The 17534-nt window shown below is 67.6% G+C and overlaps 1 protein-coding gene across 5 annotated transcripts in view; it reads right to left on the bottom strand.

The window, feature by feature from the left end:
- The window catches only part of SMTN (smoothelin), a 44030-nt gene that overhangs the window by 3078 nt on the left and 23418 nt on the right, over window positions 1-17534 (bottom strand). For 3 of the 5 annotated variants that reach the window (XM_067550187.1, XM_067550185.1, XM_067550186.1), the window contains exons 12-20: window positions 17080-17177; window positions 10221-10370; window positions 9824-9899; window positions 9186-9350; window positions 7790-7852; window positions 7435-7495; window positions 6598-6768; window positions 6387-6510; window positions 6127-6278 (exon numbers count right to left, since the gene is read on the bottom strand). In XM_067550187.1, the coding sequence (XP_067406288.1) occupies window positions 6127-6278; window positions 6387-6510; window positions 6598-6768; window positions 7435-7495; window positions 7790-7852; window positions 9186-9350; window positions 9824-9899; window positions 10221-10370; window positions 17080-17177 (1060 nt within the window). Of the gene's footprint in view, window positions 1-4267; window positions 4438-6126; window positions 6279-6386; window positions 6511-6597; window positions 6769-7434; window positions 7496-7789; window positions 7853-9185; window positions 9351-9823; window positions 9900-10220; window positions 10371-17079; window positions 17178-17534 lie in introns of all 5 variants that reach the window. The other 2 variants (XM_067550188.1, XM_067550189.1) reach the window with 2 other exon arrangements.

The following is a 17534-nucleotide window of genomic DNA, read 5'->3' on the forward strand; positions in this document are numbered from 1 at the left end:
ACCCAGGCCTGGTGGGGCTCCCACCCAGTAACAGGACGGCCCTGCCAGACCACCCCACCCCACACCCCCTGGGCATAGGTGAGACATGCTACAGCAGGACTGCCCGGGCCCTGCTTCTCCAGGGGCCGCATGGGCAGCACCTGCTCCCTTCCACCCAAGCCAAGCAAGAGGAGGCCGTGGAGACTATGGGTCCTGGCGTGCACCCCAGCAAGCGCTCAACCCCCGGGGAGGCACTGCATGCTGGCAGCTGGAGTTCCTGGGGCCTCAGCTCTGCGAGAGCCGCAAGGGGTGAGAGCGGGCTGTGCTCACTCCCTGCAAGCAGCCCGCGGCAGGAATCCCACCGGGGGCAAAACGAACTGCAGAGGCAGCTGGGGGGCAGCTAGGAGCCAAGCACGATCGCCCAGGCTGCCCTCCCCCCAACACTGCGATGGTGAGAGCGCAGATAACCCAACGCCGTGGGACTGGAGGCTGGCCAGGGTGCCAGGCCCTGACCCCACCAGAAGCAGCCTCCAGCCAGGGGGGGCAGCACCTTACTTGCCTCCCCCAGAGAGCTACGCGGCAGGGGAGGTGGGGAAAGGAGTCAGGGCTCAGCCCGTGGGGTGCCTGCCAGCCCCACCCTCCGCCACGGCGTGGAAGCCCCGGGAAGTGCTGAGAGCGGGTTCACTTCTGCTGAAGAATTACTGTTGTGCCAGCCCCTTGGGCAGACAGTGCCCCCCACCTCCGCAGGAGAGGGGTGTAGGGGGAAGCTGCAGCAGAGGCAGATGCATGGGGGCGGCTGAGCATGGCCCACACCCTGCCCCCTGCGGGATCCCAGTCGCCCAAAGCTCCCGCCCGGGTGCTCAGGGGCAGATTCTGCTGGGAGCCGTTGCTCTGTCAATAGCGACCCGGCCATGGCCGGTGGTGCAGGAAAGGTGAAGTGGCCAGGCTCTGGCAGCAGCTCAACTAGCTGGGACCAGTGGGGGGGGGGGGCAGAGTGACGTTTAATGGGGCATATGGATAAATCATGGGCAACACTAGGGAACTGTGGGACTGCAGAGAAGCCAAGTCACCCTGCAGAGAGAACAGCCCTGCCTGGAGCAAACGGAGCCGACAGCCCTGGAGGAATGGGGCCGAGTTGGTAACCCAGTGCCATGTCTTGCCCAGCTTGCAGTTAGGGGGAGCTGCGCATTCAAGTCCCTCCAGGCCCATCCATCCAGGGCCCGTGGGAGCTGACACCCCACTCAGAGGGAGGAAGGGCTGGTGGGGTGAGCTCAGACCTGGAGCCAGGGCCCCCCCCACACACTGACACAGACTCATGGTGCAGCCAGCGGCAGCTCACACGCCCGGGCTGTGACGGGGTGAGAGCGGGAGTCCAGGGCGGAGGCGGCTCGCGCCTGCCAAGCGCTGCGAAGTCCCTGTGTGGAAGTGCTGGAGGAAGACAAAGGATCCCTCTGCCCCCCGGCCACCGGCCCCTTCTGCTGAGAGCATGGGCAGCAGGCTGGGGACAGGTAGGAGCAGGCCCGAGTGGGCAGCTGGGGGTACAGCAGCAACAGGGCCCCACCACCTCACTGGGAAACCGTGTCTGCCTGGGCAGCGAGGGCCTTAGCACGGAGCAGTGCTGGTGCTATCGGGGGGGGGGCCGGGAGATCCCGGGCCACGCTACCAGCAGGAGCCGTGTCCCGGTGCGTGCACAGCACGGCCCAGCGAGCACCCTGGCAGAGCCCAGCTGATCACACCCCCGGCACCCAGGGCAGGCTTTCTGCCGGCACATGGCTGATTTCTTAGGAGCCGGGGGGCCAGACCTTCTCTGTGCTGCTCAGATCCAGGGGCAGAGCCTGCAGCAGGAAATCCCCATAGCGAGAGCCCTGCAGGGTGACGGGGGGACACTGGCTCCCCTCCCAGGGGCTGGGGAGCACCTCCTGCTGGCAGCAGTTAAAATGACAGCGCACCAACCAAGCGGAGAGTAGGCCCCAGGTCCTTCTGCCAACCTCAGCCCTTCAATGCCGTAGAGCAAGGAGTCTCACCCCACACCCAGCTCAGCCTCTGCCTGCATGGGGCAGGGAGCTGGGCCGCTGGCCCTGGGGTGGGGGCTGCTGGGTGTAATCAGCCAGTGACCCTGCCTATGCCCATCCTCAGCTCCTTCCAGCGAGGAAACTCCACCTGCTGCCCCCCCCCACCCAGCACTCTCCCCCCTGCCCATGGGTAAACCAAGGCCCCGCTTGCCCAAGGTCACAGCACCTCAGGCGCAGAGCTCCAACCCCCCGACGGGTGCTGCTGACCCCATCACACACCCCCAGCAGTGCTTTATTCTTCCAGTCCAGGGCATTGGGCTGGCGGGGTGGGGAGGTAAGTCAGCTGTGGGCAGCTGAGACAGATTCGGATCCCGACGTGCTGTGCCAAGATGAAGGGCTGGGACGCTGGCCTGTCCAGAACAGCTGGAGCTGCTGTTCACTCCTGTGCCTAGCTGCAGCAGCACAGCTCCCACCCAGGCAGGGAACCGGCAGGACAGGGGGGCACCGTGGCAGCCTGTGCTGAGGTGGCTGTGCCGTGCCATGCCCCTGCCCTCAGAGCTCTCTGCCCCTGCCTGCCCGGCCAACACCTGCTGATCTGCATGAAGGGAGCCCTCGGCCCTGCCCACATGCCGTACGCCCTAGGGCAGAACATGCTCCTGCTCCAACGGGGGGCATGGGCTTGGTGCAAATGCAGTATCCAGGCCACCGCCACCCCCAGCTCCATCCCGCTGCCAGGACCCCTGGCACTGGAAGTGAAAGGGGCTCGCTGGCCCAGGGGCTCCCAGGCATTGGGCCCTAGCAGAAAGTGGCTAACAGTCCCTGCTTGCTTTTCCTGCAGGCATAGGCATGGGGAGGGGATTTAGGAGCCGAGGCTGGCACAGGGTCTACGGGGCCACACGGTGCCACTGCCGCTCACCCCACGGCCATTCAGCACTGAGCGCTGGGGCTAGCAGCCACTGGGTGGGCAGATGGGCTAAAGGCTCCTGCCACCCCCGCCCTGCCCCCCACCCTGCAGCCCTGGGCCCCGCCCCAGCAGCCAGCCAGCACTGCAGGGAGATCTGCAGACTGCGGGGTCGCTCTAGGCTCTGCTGGGATTGGAGGCCAGGGGCCCCCGGCCAGCACCCGCTGCTCCTTTGGGTTCCAGCTGGGGGGCAGGGCATTCAGCACCTCTGGAAACGCAGCCCCAGGGAGCCGGCTCCCCCCACGCACTGGCCCAGCCGGGTTTGTGATGGAAAAGCTGAGGCAGCCCGAGGAGACAATCCCTGCCCTTATAAAGACATAGCTTAGCCTGCAGCCTGCTCAGTGCAGCGTGGGGCCCATGGCCCGGGGGAGGCTCCAGCAGGAGCAGAGATGCCCCCAGCGAGGCCCAAACACTAACAAGGAGCAGCGTGATGGACGTGCCTGAGTCACACTTTCCAGGCTCCCGGCTCCTGCCCATATATGACTCGGAGGCACCTTGCCGCGAGACGCCTCGCTCACCTCGCCTGACCCCGGCTCAGCCTTCCCGGCGGGGCCGGACACCTGCAGCCGGGGGCTCGGGGTGGGCGACGGGGCGGAGCACGCTGCTCCGGGGGGACGCAAAGACCGGGAGGAAGTACCTGGCCCAGGAATTCACCAGCCCCCTGGCCCTGCCCGAGGAGAGCCACCGCAGCCCAGCGAGCGCTGGGGATGGGAGGGAGCCTGGCCGGGGAGGGGGGCAGGGGGGTTGCTCTCCCAGCCCTCAGTCCATAGCAGGCTGCAGCAGACAGTGCAGGGCCGTTTTGAGCAGCCAACTGCGCCCACCCCGAGCCCAGAGAGCTGGGGAGGGAAACCTGATTTGAGGAGCTGACGCAGCCATTCAGGGCAGGCTCCTCCCGGCTGCGGATCAGCCCCGGCTCACTCTGGGCCTGGAGCGCTATGCTGGGGTGCTCCCCCTGCAAAGTCCTGCCCCCCCCCCCATCTGGCCCGGCCCCATTCTAGACACCGGCACTCCTGGACAGACAACCCGGGCGGACATCAGAGTCAGCCCAGCTAACGGCTCAGCCCCTTTGGCCCTGCTCTCCTGGGAAGGGGGCTATGGCCCCTGGCCCCTCACTCCTATCCTGTGTGTGGCTGGACTCACCCCCTCTGCCATGCACGGCTCACCTACCGCACAGGCGCACCAGGCGTTGTCAGACCGGCCCCTGCCTTGCCCGCTAGCCCCGAACTCAGCACAGCGCAGCCACCCCCTCCTGCCGAGGGCGCTGCCAAGCCGTGGGGGGGTGGAGGGGGCAGTAGATTGAGAGGAAGATTCTCACCATCGCTCCTGGGGGTGTAAATAGGCTACGACTTTTTGGTTTTTACCAGTCCCTTCTGGACCAGGCAGCGATAGAACTCCTGAATGTATGTGTACACACACTTCCAATCCGGCTCGCGCATCCGGACCATGTCCTCCACGTCCAGCAACTGCGGACAGTCTGCGTGCTTCCTGGGGGCGGGGGGAGAAAGGGGGAGCGAGTGATCACAGCCCAGTCGGGGGGGAGGAGGGGGAGGGAGGGAGAAGAGAGAGAGAACAAGAGAAATGTATCAATCCAATTCACATTCCCCTGGTGCCATAACCACACAACACAGTCTGCACATGCTCTGGGGAGGGGACGCGATGCAGACAGGGGGGGCGCATTCCCGGGCACCACTGCACTACCGGGACTGTGAGACTAACAGGAATCGGGGCTACACAAGCATGACCGGGGGGCACAGGTGCAGGAGCGTGAGGTCCAGGCGTGAGGAGGTACAGAGCGGAAGGACAGAACGAGACAGAGGAGGAGGAGGAGGAGAAGGGAGTGAAGTGATCTGGCGCCAACCAGCGGTTGAGGAGCAGATTCCAGAGCGGAGCGGCTCTCTATATAGCTGCGTATATAGATGGGGTGGCGGAGGGGAAGGGCAGTCCAGGCCCGGCTCCCTCCTCGCCCGGCTCCGCTTGGAATCGGTGCAGGAAGCTCATGAGGACTGGAAGGGGAGGAAGGGGGAGGGCCACCTGGCTTCCAGGCCGGAGGGATCGATTGCTCTCATGGTCCACGCACCGGTCCCCGTTAAGGCAAAAGGCATATTAATAGGAAGGCGGAAGTCCCAGGCGCACGCACCCCACGCGCCACCGCTTGCTGTACCCTGTGCAGACTAGACAAAAGAGCTGGCACCCACACTCCACTGGGGCCTCCGGGCCCCAGACGTTACCCCACACAGGGCAGCCTGGCCGGGCCAGGGGAATGCAGAGACTCCCCCGCCCCACACATATCCCCCTAGCCCGTGAACACACTGTCGAATCTAGCCTGCCTCTGCTCAGTGAGGGTGCAGCCCGCTCAGAGCTGAAGGGAAGGAGGGATGGGGCGTGGATGGATGGATGGATGGATGGAGAGACAGAAGGAAGAAGAGAGGGGCTGCCTCCCAGCCCTCCAGCTGGACCCGCTCCCTTTCCTCAGCACCCCAGAAAAACAGAAGCAAAAGGGGGAGCTCAGGAAGCTGCAATAGCGCCACAGCCCCAGGGTGGGAGTCAGCCCCCAGCCACCCGGGCTACAACGCTGCCCTGCGCTGCGGCCCCCTGCCAGTCTCCCCCATTCCAGGCCAGGCCAGGCCAGGCCAGGCCAGGCCCAGGCAGCTTGAGAAGGCTCGGCCTGCCCGGGTTCGCGCCAGCGTTCAAGCAGTTAGAAGAGGGAGGCAGGGGCAGGGGCACCATGCGCCCAGGGCTTGCCAGGGCAGGCTGGGCACTGTCGTAGTTCAGCAGCATGGCGGGCAGCGGCGGCTGGGTCTGGGGAATCATCCAGTCCCTTGCAGGTGCGCTCAGGGGCCAACTCCGCGACGCTCAGTGCTCGGAGGGCTGCAGGGCAAGAGAGGTTGGGCCCCGACATCTCCGCCCTAAGGACTGGGCCACGCTGGCTTCGTACAGACCTGCCCGGACATCGCTGTGCCCGGGGTCAGGCCAGAGCAGGCCCTGGCACACGGCAGGGCAGCAGGGAGCTGGCTCAGCTCGGAGGAGAGGCAGCCCCGGCGCTGGGGCTTGACCTGCAGCTTCCCTGCCCCTGCGCCAGCCATAGCAGGGCAATGGCCATCCTCCGTAGCCAGCAGAGCGGGAAGGGCCCCCGAGCCCCGGCCTGCCTTGCGCGGTGGGGGGAGGGCTACGTACTCTGCCGAGGAGAAGGCCACCTCAAAGTTGCGGCGGCGGTTCTGGGGCGTCAGCTGCGCGTAGTCGAAGGCCTCGGGGAAGAAGTTGTGGACGAGGGCGCAGAAGGCCATGCCATCGCTCCAGCTGGAGGAGAAATTCTGGATGTCCACGTGCTGTGGGGCAGAGCCAGGGTTAGGAAAGGGAGCAGGCCCCAGCCCGGCCAGGGGCGGCAGGAGAGCAGGTCCCTGGCCAGGAGCCGAAGGAGAAAGGGGGGCACTGACCTCATAGCCCCGCGTCTTCGCTCTGCACCAGTCCAGCAACATCTGCTTGATGCTGTTGGCGTTGGGGACGCCGAAGCTGGAGGAGCGCTGCACGGCCACCCGCTGCACGGCCGGGTTCAGGGGACTGTGGGGGGCACACACACACAGAGCGCGTTGGTCGACGGTCCACAGCATCGACCCACCCCACCCCTGCCGGGCCAGGCACCCTCACCTCCCGCTCTCCTTCTCCAGCTTCTCAATCATGGCCTTCCGCGCCTGCGTGGCCGACGTCTTGGGCAGGCTCTGAGCCTTCAGCAGCTCCTTCTTCTTCTCGGCCTGGCGCCGCTCCAGAGCGGCCAGACTGCCCTGGCGCGAACTGCTGTCGTCTTCGCGGTCGAAGATGCTGGGGGAGCAGGAGGGAGAGACTCAGCACATGAGGGGGCCTCTATTCAGCCGGGTCCCAGCAACCCCTGGGATCACTTCAACTCCGCCGGGGGTACCCAAGGAGCCCCTGCAGCTCCCCAGACTCAGCTGCAGGTGAGGGCGCTCAGCCCCTGAACGCACGCCCAGGTCTCAAACCAGGGGAAAACCTGCCTTTGTGTGTTGGGGAAGGCACTTCCCAGGGAGCCTTTAACCAGTGGGGTCCGCACGGTGCTCAGAGATCCCCAAATGGCTGGCCCTGGGCTCTCCCTGGCAGAGGCATCTGTCCCCCCACACCCACCCCACAGTGACCCAGCCGCAGGGGACATCACAAGGCCCCCAAAGGCTGACACCCGGCGGGGGCTGCTGGCAGCAACGCGTAGCAGGCTGGGCGATAGCACCTGCCCTGGGGGATGGAGGGTAGCCAAGGCCGCTGACCCTTGAGGACACCCAAATATGGTGGCTGGAGACCTGTGGGTCCCAGCAGGAGGGGCAATGGCCCAGGGGGCCTGGGCTGCACACTGAGCTCCCACGCCTCTCTTCACCCTCCCCAGGCTGTGACGCAGGCAGTGCTAGCAGCCGTGGCAGCTCTCCCCAGAAGGCACTGCCCGGCTGGTACGGTACCGCTGCATCGCAGAGCATCACTCACCTGCCCACCTTCTTGGAGGAGGAGCAGTAGGAGGATTTGGTCTGGACGAATGTGCTGCCATCTGCAGAGACAAGACGACCCTCAGACACCAGGGGCCACCAGTGAGGGAGAAAGTGGGAGGTGCCTTTTCCCGTGGGCCTGGCCCGGCCCAGAGGCGCCACGGCATGCTTCCACAAGGGCCCAGCGCCCAGGGCAAGCAGCTGCCCCCCCAGCCCCCTGGGGCTCAGTGCCCGGGGCAAGCAGCTGCTGCACCTGGAGGGTGAAGCACTGACGGGCAAGCGGCTGCCTGCACTGGAAGGGGGAAATGCGACCAGGCGGCAGGAGGGCAGCCCGGGGAGGGGAAAAGGGCCCTTACTCTCCGATCTCTTCACGAAGCTCGACTCCACTGTCGTCATGCGGGAGGTTTTGGTGCCATCGTCTGCGGGAGGGAGGAAGAGACAAAGGAGAATCAGGCAGGGCGGGGGCGAGGCCGACACCCAGAGCGCCCGCTCCCGGAGAGGGCGAGGCAAGCGCGCCGGCACCGTGAGCGCGGAGAGAAGCCGAGGGAGGCCAGCCCGTCCCGAGGAGACCCGCGAAGGCGAGGCTGACGGGCCGCGTGCGCGGCAGGGTCCAAAGACGCCATGGCGTGTGCGGGGCGGAGAGCGGCAGGGGGGCCAGGCCGGACAGCAGGAGGTGCGAGTGCGAGGAGAAGGCTCCCCCCGCAGCTCAGAGACAGCCAAGACGAGGCCCGTGCCAGTGAACGAAGAGAGCAGAGAGGTAGCGTGAGGCCAAGGCAGGCTTCAGCACTGAGGAGAGCTGGTGCCGGCCTGGGCCGAGGAGAGCGCTGGCCCACCCGGAGCCGGCACGGGCCCGGCTGAGAGCCCGAGTGGCTGGTGGAAGGGCCGATGTAGCCATGCTTCCCCGTAGGCCGGAGAAGGCAGGTGGCAAGAGGAAGGAGCTATAAGAGCCGGCGGCAGCACGCGGAGGAAGAGACGAGGGATGTGGGGAGCTGGAGGGGAGCCCTCGCTGCCGGCAGAGCCCCCGGAGCAGGGCTTGTTGGAGGCCAGCTGAGCTCACGCCAGGTGGAGGAAGCGCAAGAAGGGACAGGCGAGGCCAGGGGCGGCTCCAGTCAGCCAGCGGCAGAGCCAGTTTCGATGCCTGGTCGCCCCAAAGGCTCGGCCCTGCTCTCTGGGCTCGCCGGGGGCTCCCCGTGCAGGCCCCATGGTGCATGCAGTCCTGTGCTCCAAGCACTGCACTGGCTTAGCCCAGCTCTCCCTAGCCTGCCACGGCACTGCTGGCATGTCCCTGGCGCCCCTGGGGAGCAGGGAATTCTTGGCACAGTGTCTGCACCAGAGCCAAGCAGATTGGCTGCGCCAGTGTCTGCCTAGTGCCGGGCAAGGCAGGGCAGGTCTGCGCAGGCGGGCTGCGAATGCCAGGTGCTCTCAGAGATGGGGCGCCAAGCCCCACTGCTGCCAGCTGCCCCGGGACAGCTGAGCCCAGGCCAGAGTGAAGACCAGGCAGGTGAGAACCAGGGGGACGGTGAAGGACAGAGAGCAGCAGAGTGAGAGTCCAAGAACAAGTCCAAAAACTTGGGAGATGCCACAAAAGAGGCCAGCAGAGACGGCCAGACACCCAGAGATGGCCAGCAGAGAAGTCAGCAGACGGCCAGGCACCCAGAAATGACCCTGTGCCTGTTGCAGAGTGGGCCAGGCTGTGCGAGCAAGCAGCAGCTCTTGCCTCCCAGCCCGGCCCGGCCCGGCGGGGCCCCTTACTGGAATGGACAAGGCGCTCGGTTTTGGTGAGCGTATGGCGGGCCGAGCCGTCAGCCGACTGGGCACTCTGCTGGGTGGTGGTCTCGGTGGCCTGGCCTGCCCGCCCCGCCGCGGCCTGGCTCTTCGTCTCCTGCAGCCGCTGGTCCCGCTCCTTCTCCCGCTGCTCTGCAAATGCACACGCAGGACGGCGTTAACAGAGAGGAGGGCACCGGGGGCGATGGACACTGCCCGGCATGGAGCCGCCACAGCCTCTCTGGGGTGCCCAGCAGCCCTGCCCCGTTCATCCTCCTCTGTGCAGCCCAGGAGCCAGGGCCCCTGGGGAACTCCTTGTCCTCCATTGCCGAGCGCCCCTCCCTCCCCCCAGACGTCCCCGATCCCAGCTCGAGTTTCGGTGGCACAGCTCCCGGCTCTCTGACCCTCCCGAGACAGGCCCCAGCTCAGCAGCAGGGTCACCTCTGCTGCTGCCGTTCCACGGGCCAGGTGCTGCAGGGATCCCTGCCAGCCTCCTCTGCCAGCCTGCTGCCAGGGTCCAGGAGATCCAGCCACAGCTCCGTGCCAACCCCCACCTACAGGGGCCCCAGGGGAGGCCACAGCTCCCCTGGCCACAGAGCCCTGGGGAACCACGAGCAGTTACCTACCCCTCTTCCTCTGGCGCAGCTCCCGCATGGCGGCGCGGATCAGCCGCCGCTCCTCGAAGTCCGACGTCTGGTCCAGCTGCCAAGGCAAATGGCACCAGCAACCTCAGACCTCACAGCAGCCTCACCCCGCCCAGCCCCATTGTTACCCTAGCCCCTACCGCGGCCTCATCCCCCCGCCAGCTCCCACCAGACTCCACTGCCCCCCAAAACCCCACTGTGGCCCCACACCCCCGCCCCCCAGCCACCCCTGACCCCACCGCAGTCTCACCCACCCCCACCCTCACCCTACTGCCGCCTCAGACCCAAGCCATTTACCCTAGCGGGGTTAGCTCAGTGAGGGGCAGGGACAGACGGGGGTGGGAGGCCCGGCCCGGCCCAGCCCCTGGGCCCAACGCACCATCTTATCCAGCACATCCTCCTCCTCGATCCTGCTCAGCTCCTCAGCGCTCAGCTTGCTCTTCGCCGGCTCCCTCGCCTGGGCCTTCGCCATCCCATTGGGCAGCTCCAGCACCGGTGCCTGGGGCGGCTCCGCCGGCTCAGCCTCCATCTGCAATGAGAGGGGCCAGAGGCTGAGAACCTCCTTCCTGCCCCAGAGCGTCCTGCCCTGCCCTGCCCTGCCCAGGGCCCGGGGACCAGACAAACCCCCGCCCCACAGGAAGAGCGGCCCTGGAACCCACTGATGCTGCCCCCCCGGCCGACAGGCCCAGCTCCCCGCCCTGGGGCGCCGTGCCGGGGCGCATGCCCACGAGCAGCCACGGGTGCGGTTTCACACCTCCTCAGAAAGGGCAGCCCCAGCACTCCTGTGCCCTCAGCGCCGCGCCGGGTACCCGCTCTGGGCTGATGAGAGACGCGCTGCCGACCGAGTCGCCAAGGCCACTGTCTGACCGTCTGGCCGGCTCCCGCTACGCAGAGCCGGGCACTACCAGCGAGCCCAGCAGAGGCGCCATCCGCCAACCCCCGCAGCAACGATCCATGCTGAGCCGCTGCCCTCTGCCAGCACCCCCGCAGCAACCCCTACGCAGCGAGCAGAGCTGCCCATCTCCATACACAGGGGGAATGTGACCTACCGAGGTCCCCCAGCAGGCCAGGGCCGGCAGAGGGCCTGGAACCCAGGAGTCCTGTCCCCCAGTGCTGGGCTTCCACTGAGCCACGTATGACATAGGGGGAATTTTTTGTAATGTTTTTAGGAGGCCTGTTTGTGCCTCAGTTTCCCCTACGTGCTGCATTGTCCCCTCGCGGATGGAAAAGGGGTGCTTGCACTCAGGGCAGGCAGAGACAGATATGGGTGTGACCGAGCTGTCTGGGCCTTAGGCCCCATATCCATGGCGCCCGTGAGACTGCTATGGCAGATCCAATTGCCCAGGTATTGACCCCTAGCAAACAAGGACCCCGAGGGACACAGATTTCCCGCCTCTCAGCACGGGGGGTGTGCAGCATCTCCCCAGCTCAGAAACAAAGGACCGGGGAGGTGGGAGCTGGGGGATAAGTGTTGGCAGGCTGGGGGGAGGGAGGGGGCGCTCTGACCTGGAATTGGGACCAGTGGACGGAGATCAGATGGACAGAGAGACAGAGCTCGAACAGGGTGCGCTAGAGCTCGGCTGGCTGCCGGGCTGCCAAGAACAGCCGGGGCTTTAACCTTCATTCCTCCGGGCTAACCCAAGGACGTCCTCTGCTATGCCCCACATGACTGGGAAACCCGCCCGGTCTGATAGCACTGCATGAGCGTCCCTGCACCAGCCTGGCAGGGGGCACGAATCCTTGGGGAGTGGGCAAGTCCTGCAGGCCCAGTCGGAGGAGGTGGTGAAGCCGCCTGGCTTCCCCTGGAGGAAGTGAGACGCCCTGGGGGTCTGGCCCACTGAAGGGCTCCCCTCAGACGCTTTCAGACCCAGGGCCACTACCGATCTGAGACACCGGGGACATGGCCCTACGCCAGCAGGGGCCCGGCAGCCCTGTGACATCCAGCCCCGGGGGGGGGGGGGCAGACGGGGGCAGCTCCTGCAGGCGGGTGGGAAGGGGTGATTCCTTCCCTCCCCGCCCCAATTGCTGCTCTCCACCTCGAAGGACACGTGGACCCTGCCAGGGGAACAGAAGAGCTGGGGACAGGCCTGCTGCCGAGTCCCGTGGCAGCTTTAACAGGGGCACATGGGTCCAACCAGCCCGCCCAAGACCTGCCGGAGAGCGTGTACACATCACGCAGCCGTTCCTCCCAGCAGCGCCGCCCGGGGCAGGCGGGCCCCCGCCGCACCTGGCTGGGCGGCAGCAGGAGAGGGAGAAGTCAGCACGCACCACGAGCTCCAGCGCAGGATTTCCAGGGGGATTAAGAGGCTTATCGGAAAGAGGATCCTGTGCTGGGGGTCAGGAGCCGCCCTGGCATCTCTGCCCAGAACTAGGCCAGCCAAGCCTCTTCTGGAACCGTCACGTGGGGCCAGCCCCTTGTTAACACGCCCGCCAGCTAATGCTGCCCGGGCAGCCGGCCAGGCCCAAAATAGCAACACCAAGGCCCAGGGGTGGGAGCCGAGGCCACAGCTGCTTGGCTCCCTTCGCACACACTGGGTCAGCACCCCCCAGCGGAGCAGCAGGGCCCGGGCCCCCCGGCGCTGGCTGCCTGAGGGGCAAGGGGACAGCCTCAGCAGCCCCGTCAGAGCAGGGTGCCCCCCACGGCAGGCCGGGGTGGGGCAGGAGGGCCAGGCAGGACGACACACATGGCCCCTCGGGCCCAGCCCCCCCCGCTGGGCAAACAGCTGGCAGTGCAGCCTCTCACATTCTGCCCAGCAGCTTGCTGGGGGAGCGGGGGGGCAGTTATCTCTGGGGACCAATGGCCCAAATTTCCCAGCGGCCCTTGTGACAGGGGCCACCCAGCTCCCTTGGCAGGAGGCTGGTCCCTGCGGCCCATAGCGGGTGGGCAATGATGCGAGAAACCACGCACGGGGCAGGGCCTAACGCCTGTTCCCCGCTGGGCCTGGTGCTCAGGCACACTATCTGTGCAGGGATCACCCCAGGTCCAGCCGGCCCACGTGCTGGGGAGATCCCGCTTGCAGCGACGTCCGGACAGCCCGAGCAGTGAATCTGCCCGTGGTGGCCCAGCGTCTGCAGGAGGCTGCAGCTCCCTGGCTGGGCTCCGGGCTGGCGTAAGGAGTCCTAGGCCAGCCGTCCCTGCAAACAAACGCGGACAGGCAGCAACACCCGGCACAACAGGCTGCTCCCTGCGGCATGTCAGCAATGCGAGGCAGGCGGCCCGGATTGGCCCCAGATGACAGCAGCCTCGGCTGGCAAAGGCCTCCCCCAAAAACCCGCCGTAATCTCCTGCCCCAGCCTCAGCTAATCCCCCGTGAAAATGCACCTGCCTCAGCCAGCCGCAGCTGGCGCCAACTCGGGGGCTCCCCACCGCAGGAACGGCTTCCCTTTGCCCAGGGGCCAGGGTTTGGGGAAGGGCCGAGGGGAGAAACGGGGGCCCGCAGCCAGGCAGCTCCAAGCCGGCCGCCTGCCCTGGCCCTGGTCGGGATTAAAGGCATGTCAGGTGCCCAGAGGAGATCTGCAAATCAGCCAGCAGGGGCAGGCCAGGGCTTCTGCCCTAGCCACATCTGCCCACCCCTGCCTCCTTCCCCCTCAGAGGGCAGATGGGTCCCCGGGCACCGCCCGCCAAAGCTGCCATGGGACGGGCACTCAGGGAGCGCGCCTGCCACCCGGCCGTCCCCTGCCCGCAGCCTGCAGACTCACAAAGCTGTTGCCCCTGGAGAGGTGCCCAGACGACTGCCTGCGGGTGCTGGAGAAGGTGGGCGGATGAGCCACGGGGCTGCCGGGCTCCTCGGTGCCCGCGAAGTGGGCACAGGGATCTTGGGCCTCTAGGAAGAGGGTGCTGGGGTCCTTCTCCTCCAGAACCTGGGCACCCAGCCAGAGCGCGAGCAGCTCCAGCTGCTGACCGAGGCGGGCCTGCTCCGCCCGCAGCGCCAGGTGCTCCTCCGTCAGGTCGTTCAGGGCGCTGGCCAGGGGCTGCAACTGCTGCAGGGCCTCCTCCAGGCGCCTCTCGGTGGCCAGCTGGAAGGCCTGGAGGTCCAGCCGGATCTCCTCCACCGTCGCCTCGCAGGCATTGTCCAGGCTGCCAAGATGCACCCCAGGCATGGCGCTGGCCGGGGACGGGACACGGGCGCTGGCCCCTCGCTACCACTCCGCAGGCTGCCGGGCTGAGACGCAGGCGGCGTGGCCGAGCCCCGCTGGCTACTGGTTGCAGGCGGTGGGCTCTGCGAGCTCCCAGCCCTTTATAGGGGCTCTCGGGCGCTGCCCCTCCCCGGGGCCGGCCTCCGCCAGCAGCCTTTGTCTGCGGCCGGCTATTCTTATCGCACGGCCGGGGCCTGGCAGAGGGGACGACACAGGAGCCGGGTGGGAAGGTGCCGAACTTGGGCCGGTTCCCAGCGCAGGCAGGGCAGTGATGGAGTCAGGCCAGGTGGTCAAGCCGGGAGGGGGGGGGCTGTCACTAGGACACACGGCTGGGCGCAGGGCAGAAACTCGGCCCGCTCGGTGTGCGAGCCAGCCCTTCCCCAGAACTGCGGCCCGGGGTCTAGCCCTCAGCAGAGGTGCCAACCAGGGCATGGCCGGGGAGAAAGGGGCTTCGACAGAGCAGCCCTGCTGTGCACCCCCCACGTCCCCAGCCCAGCCCCCGCCATGCCACCCTGCACAAGACCCCTGTAACTGCCCCAGACCAGCACCGGCTGCGCCACCCCCCTGCACCCTGTGGGAGCGGCCGGCAGTTTCTTAGGGGAGGGGCAGACTCCCAGTGCCATCTACGCCCGGCCAGGCAGTGCTCCCAGCTCCTGTCCCGCGCCCGGACGGTGCCAGCCCCTCGGCCCCCTGCACGGATTCTCCCCCCCCCCCCCCCCCAGGAGAGGATGATCCTGGGGCAGAGGCAGCACAACACACAACACCCAGGCCAGGCCCCCCGAGCCTCCGTGGGCCGGATTTACTCTGAAGCAGGGTAACCGACACAGCCCAGCTGCCTGCACCACCTCGGGCACCTCAGCAGGTCCCCGTCCCCCTCCTGGGGCCTTTCTTTGCCCCTCCCCATGGCCTGCGTGCACAGCCCAGGACCAGCGCTGGTAGGGACCAGATCTCCCCCCACCCATCCTGTTCCACCCACCCGAGCCGAACCTCTCTGCCAGCTGAATCACAGGCCACTCCCCGCCAGCTGCTGCCCCCCGGCGGCTCCACGGCAGGCGCTCCGAGCAGGCAACACCAGCCCCACAGGGCCGACAAGCCGGCTCACCCTGGGGGGCGCGGCGCTCCCGTGAGCACCTGACAGGGCTGATAAATAAAGCATCAGCCGGGTAGATCAGGTTCTCAGGCAGCGATCGGCGGCGCTGCCCTCCCCGCCCCAGTGACGCCCACCCTCAGGATGCCCCCTCCGGGGCCCAGGGGCACACAGCGCTCTCTGCAGGGGCCCCTGGAATAAAGCACCCCCGACACCCTGCCTGCCAGCCCCACGCTCTGCAGGGCCACCTGAGAGCACGGCCCTCCGGCCAGGCACCTGCCAGCCCCATAGCGCACCCCGTACCTGGAAGGGGTCGCGAGCTGCTCCTCCTGCCCCTCTCCCCTGCGAGCCACTGCAGATAGCCTCGGCACCCACCTGGCAGCCGCGGCTCTGTGCTGGCCACGCTAATACCTTAATGAGAGCTGACAGGGCGAGCCGGGCCACGGGGCCGCGTTAGCTCATTAGCGCGGGAGAAGCCTTTTCCCTGATGCCCGGCAAGAGCTGCCCCAGGCAAGCGTGTGGCTCCCGGGGAGGCACTGCTCCCTCTCCCCACCTGCCCTGCGGTCGTCCCTCAATCCCAACCCACAGCCCCCCGCTATGCCCTCCGGGCTGGGATGCCTCAGGCAGCGGGTGGGTGGCTGGGCCGTAGCCCATCCAGCCGCTCCTGCAGGGAGGCTCCGAGGGCCATCCCCGCAGGGGTACTGGGCACAGGGCAGAGCCCCAGGCACCTCACGTGCCCTGGGGAGGGACAGGCCGGCTCAGCCCATCCACCAGCTCCAGGGGCCGTGTGGGCCACGGCTTGGGTGCTGCACCTGCTGGGGAAGGGGGGGATGCAGAGACTCCTGCCACAAGGGGGAGCCACCCACAGGGGCACGTGCCAGGCCCGATGCCATCCTGGGCCCCACAGCCGCTGGGCCCCGAACGACGCTATAGCCCAGCCCTGGTGCCTTTGTTTTTCCTAAACACAGCAACATGCCTGAGTGCTCGGCATTACCCTACATGGCCGGGAGCGCCAACCGTGCCCAGCCACCCACGCCAGCCCACCCCCCCTCGCTGCTGGGGGCACGCGCCCGGCCACCCACAGCTGCCTGCCCCCCTCCCTCCCTGGGGCCATGGCCCGGCCACCCACCTCCCTCCCTGCCTGGGGGCACATGACCCACTGCACACGCCTGACCGACCCCTTCCCCCTCCTTGGGGGCACACGCCCGCCCCCTTCCCTATGGACACGTCCAGCCAGAGACACCTGCCTCCCCAGGGGCCGTGTGCCCGGCTGCATGCGTCTCCGAGCAGCTCCAAGGGCCACCCTCATCCCCTGCACACACACACCCCCCTCCCTGGGTCACACACCTGGTGCGCACATCTCACCCCCTCCAGCCTGCCCGTGCCTGGCCACACACAGCCGCCTGGGTGGAACTCAAGGGCCAGGGGGCCACTGCTCAAGGCGGCCCAGCTCCAACCCCCTAGGAGAAGGAAGGTGGGGGGAGCGGGGTGCGTTTCCAGTTCTCCCCAAGAATCCCCCTCCTGAGCCAGGCTGGGCAGGGTCCTGCCCTGGCAGCTCTTTGCTGCGCCCAGCGGGGTTCTGGCAGTGGCTGGGGGTCACGCTCCAAGGGAAGGTGCCCCATGGCTTGTGGGCTCACTTGGCCCTTATGACCCCAGAGTGAGGTCAGGACCCACCGCAGCCCCCAGTCCCAGCAGGGAGCCGCCAGGCCCAGAGCAGGTTGCACAGCTGGGCCAGTGGAGGCCCAGGGATTTCCTCCCATGCACAGACCCACAGGCCTCACCAGACCCAGACCCTGGCCACTCCCGCCCCAGCCGGTCGAGGGGTGAAGCATCCGTCCCCGGTGCCGGGCAGGGCGACTGCGCTGCCACCCCCACCCGGGCACAGCCTGCGAGGCACCAAAGCACCAAGCATGGCAGGGCAGGGCAGGTCTCGGACGCCGGCAAGGCGGTGGCGCTAGCTGGGTCCCCGTCCCGGGCGGCTCTCTTGCCGCATGCGCGGGGCAGGGGCTCTCACCTTGCGGGCATTGCTGACGCCGCTGGTGTCGCCGATGCTGCTGCTGCTGGTGGTGGTGGTGATCCGGACGGGCGAGCTCCGCAGCCCCAGCGTCAGCTCTAGGGAGGGAGGGCGTGAGAGCAGCGGCCGACAGCCAGCTTCGCCCCGCTAGCCGAGTGAGCCTGCCCCAGGACTCAGCTCCCCCCAACTGCCCAGCCACAGGGGACACAGCCCCCCAAGTCCTCCCCAGCACCATACAGGGCTCAGCACGGGAGCCCAACCCCCAGCCCTGGGGCTCACCCTGCAGAGCCGAGCTGCCCCAGCTGACGGCCCAGCTGGCCTCTGCAGGCAGGTTCACAGGGACCCCCCCCCCCAGGCCTGGCAGGGGATCCCCCCCGGAGGACACAGAAAATCCCCTGCCTGCTCCAGAGGAAGGGAGCGAGGGCCTGGGCACCCCCAGCGAGCTGAGGGGCTCC

This window comes from Emydura macquarii, unplaced genomic scaffold, assembly GCF_026122565.2.
Source record: "Emydura macquarii macquarii isolate MOO-44397 ecotype Brisbane River unplaced genomic scaffold, CSIRO-AGI_Emac_v2 contig_1254, whole genome shotgun sequence".
In the NCBI taxonomy this organism is placed as follows: domain Eukaryota; kingdom Metazoa; phylum Chordata; order Testudines; family Chelidae; genus Emydura; species Emydura macquarii.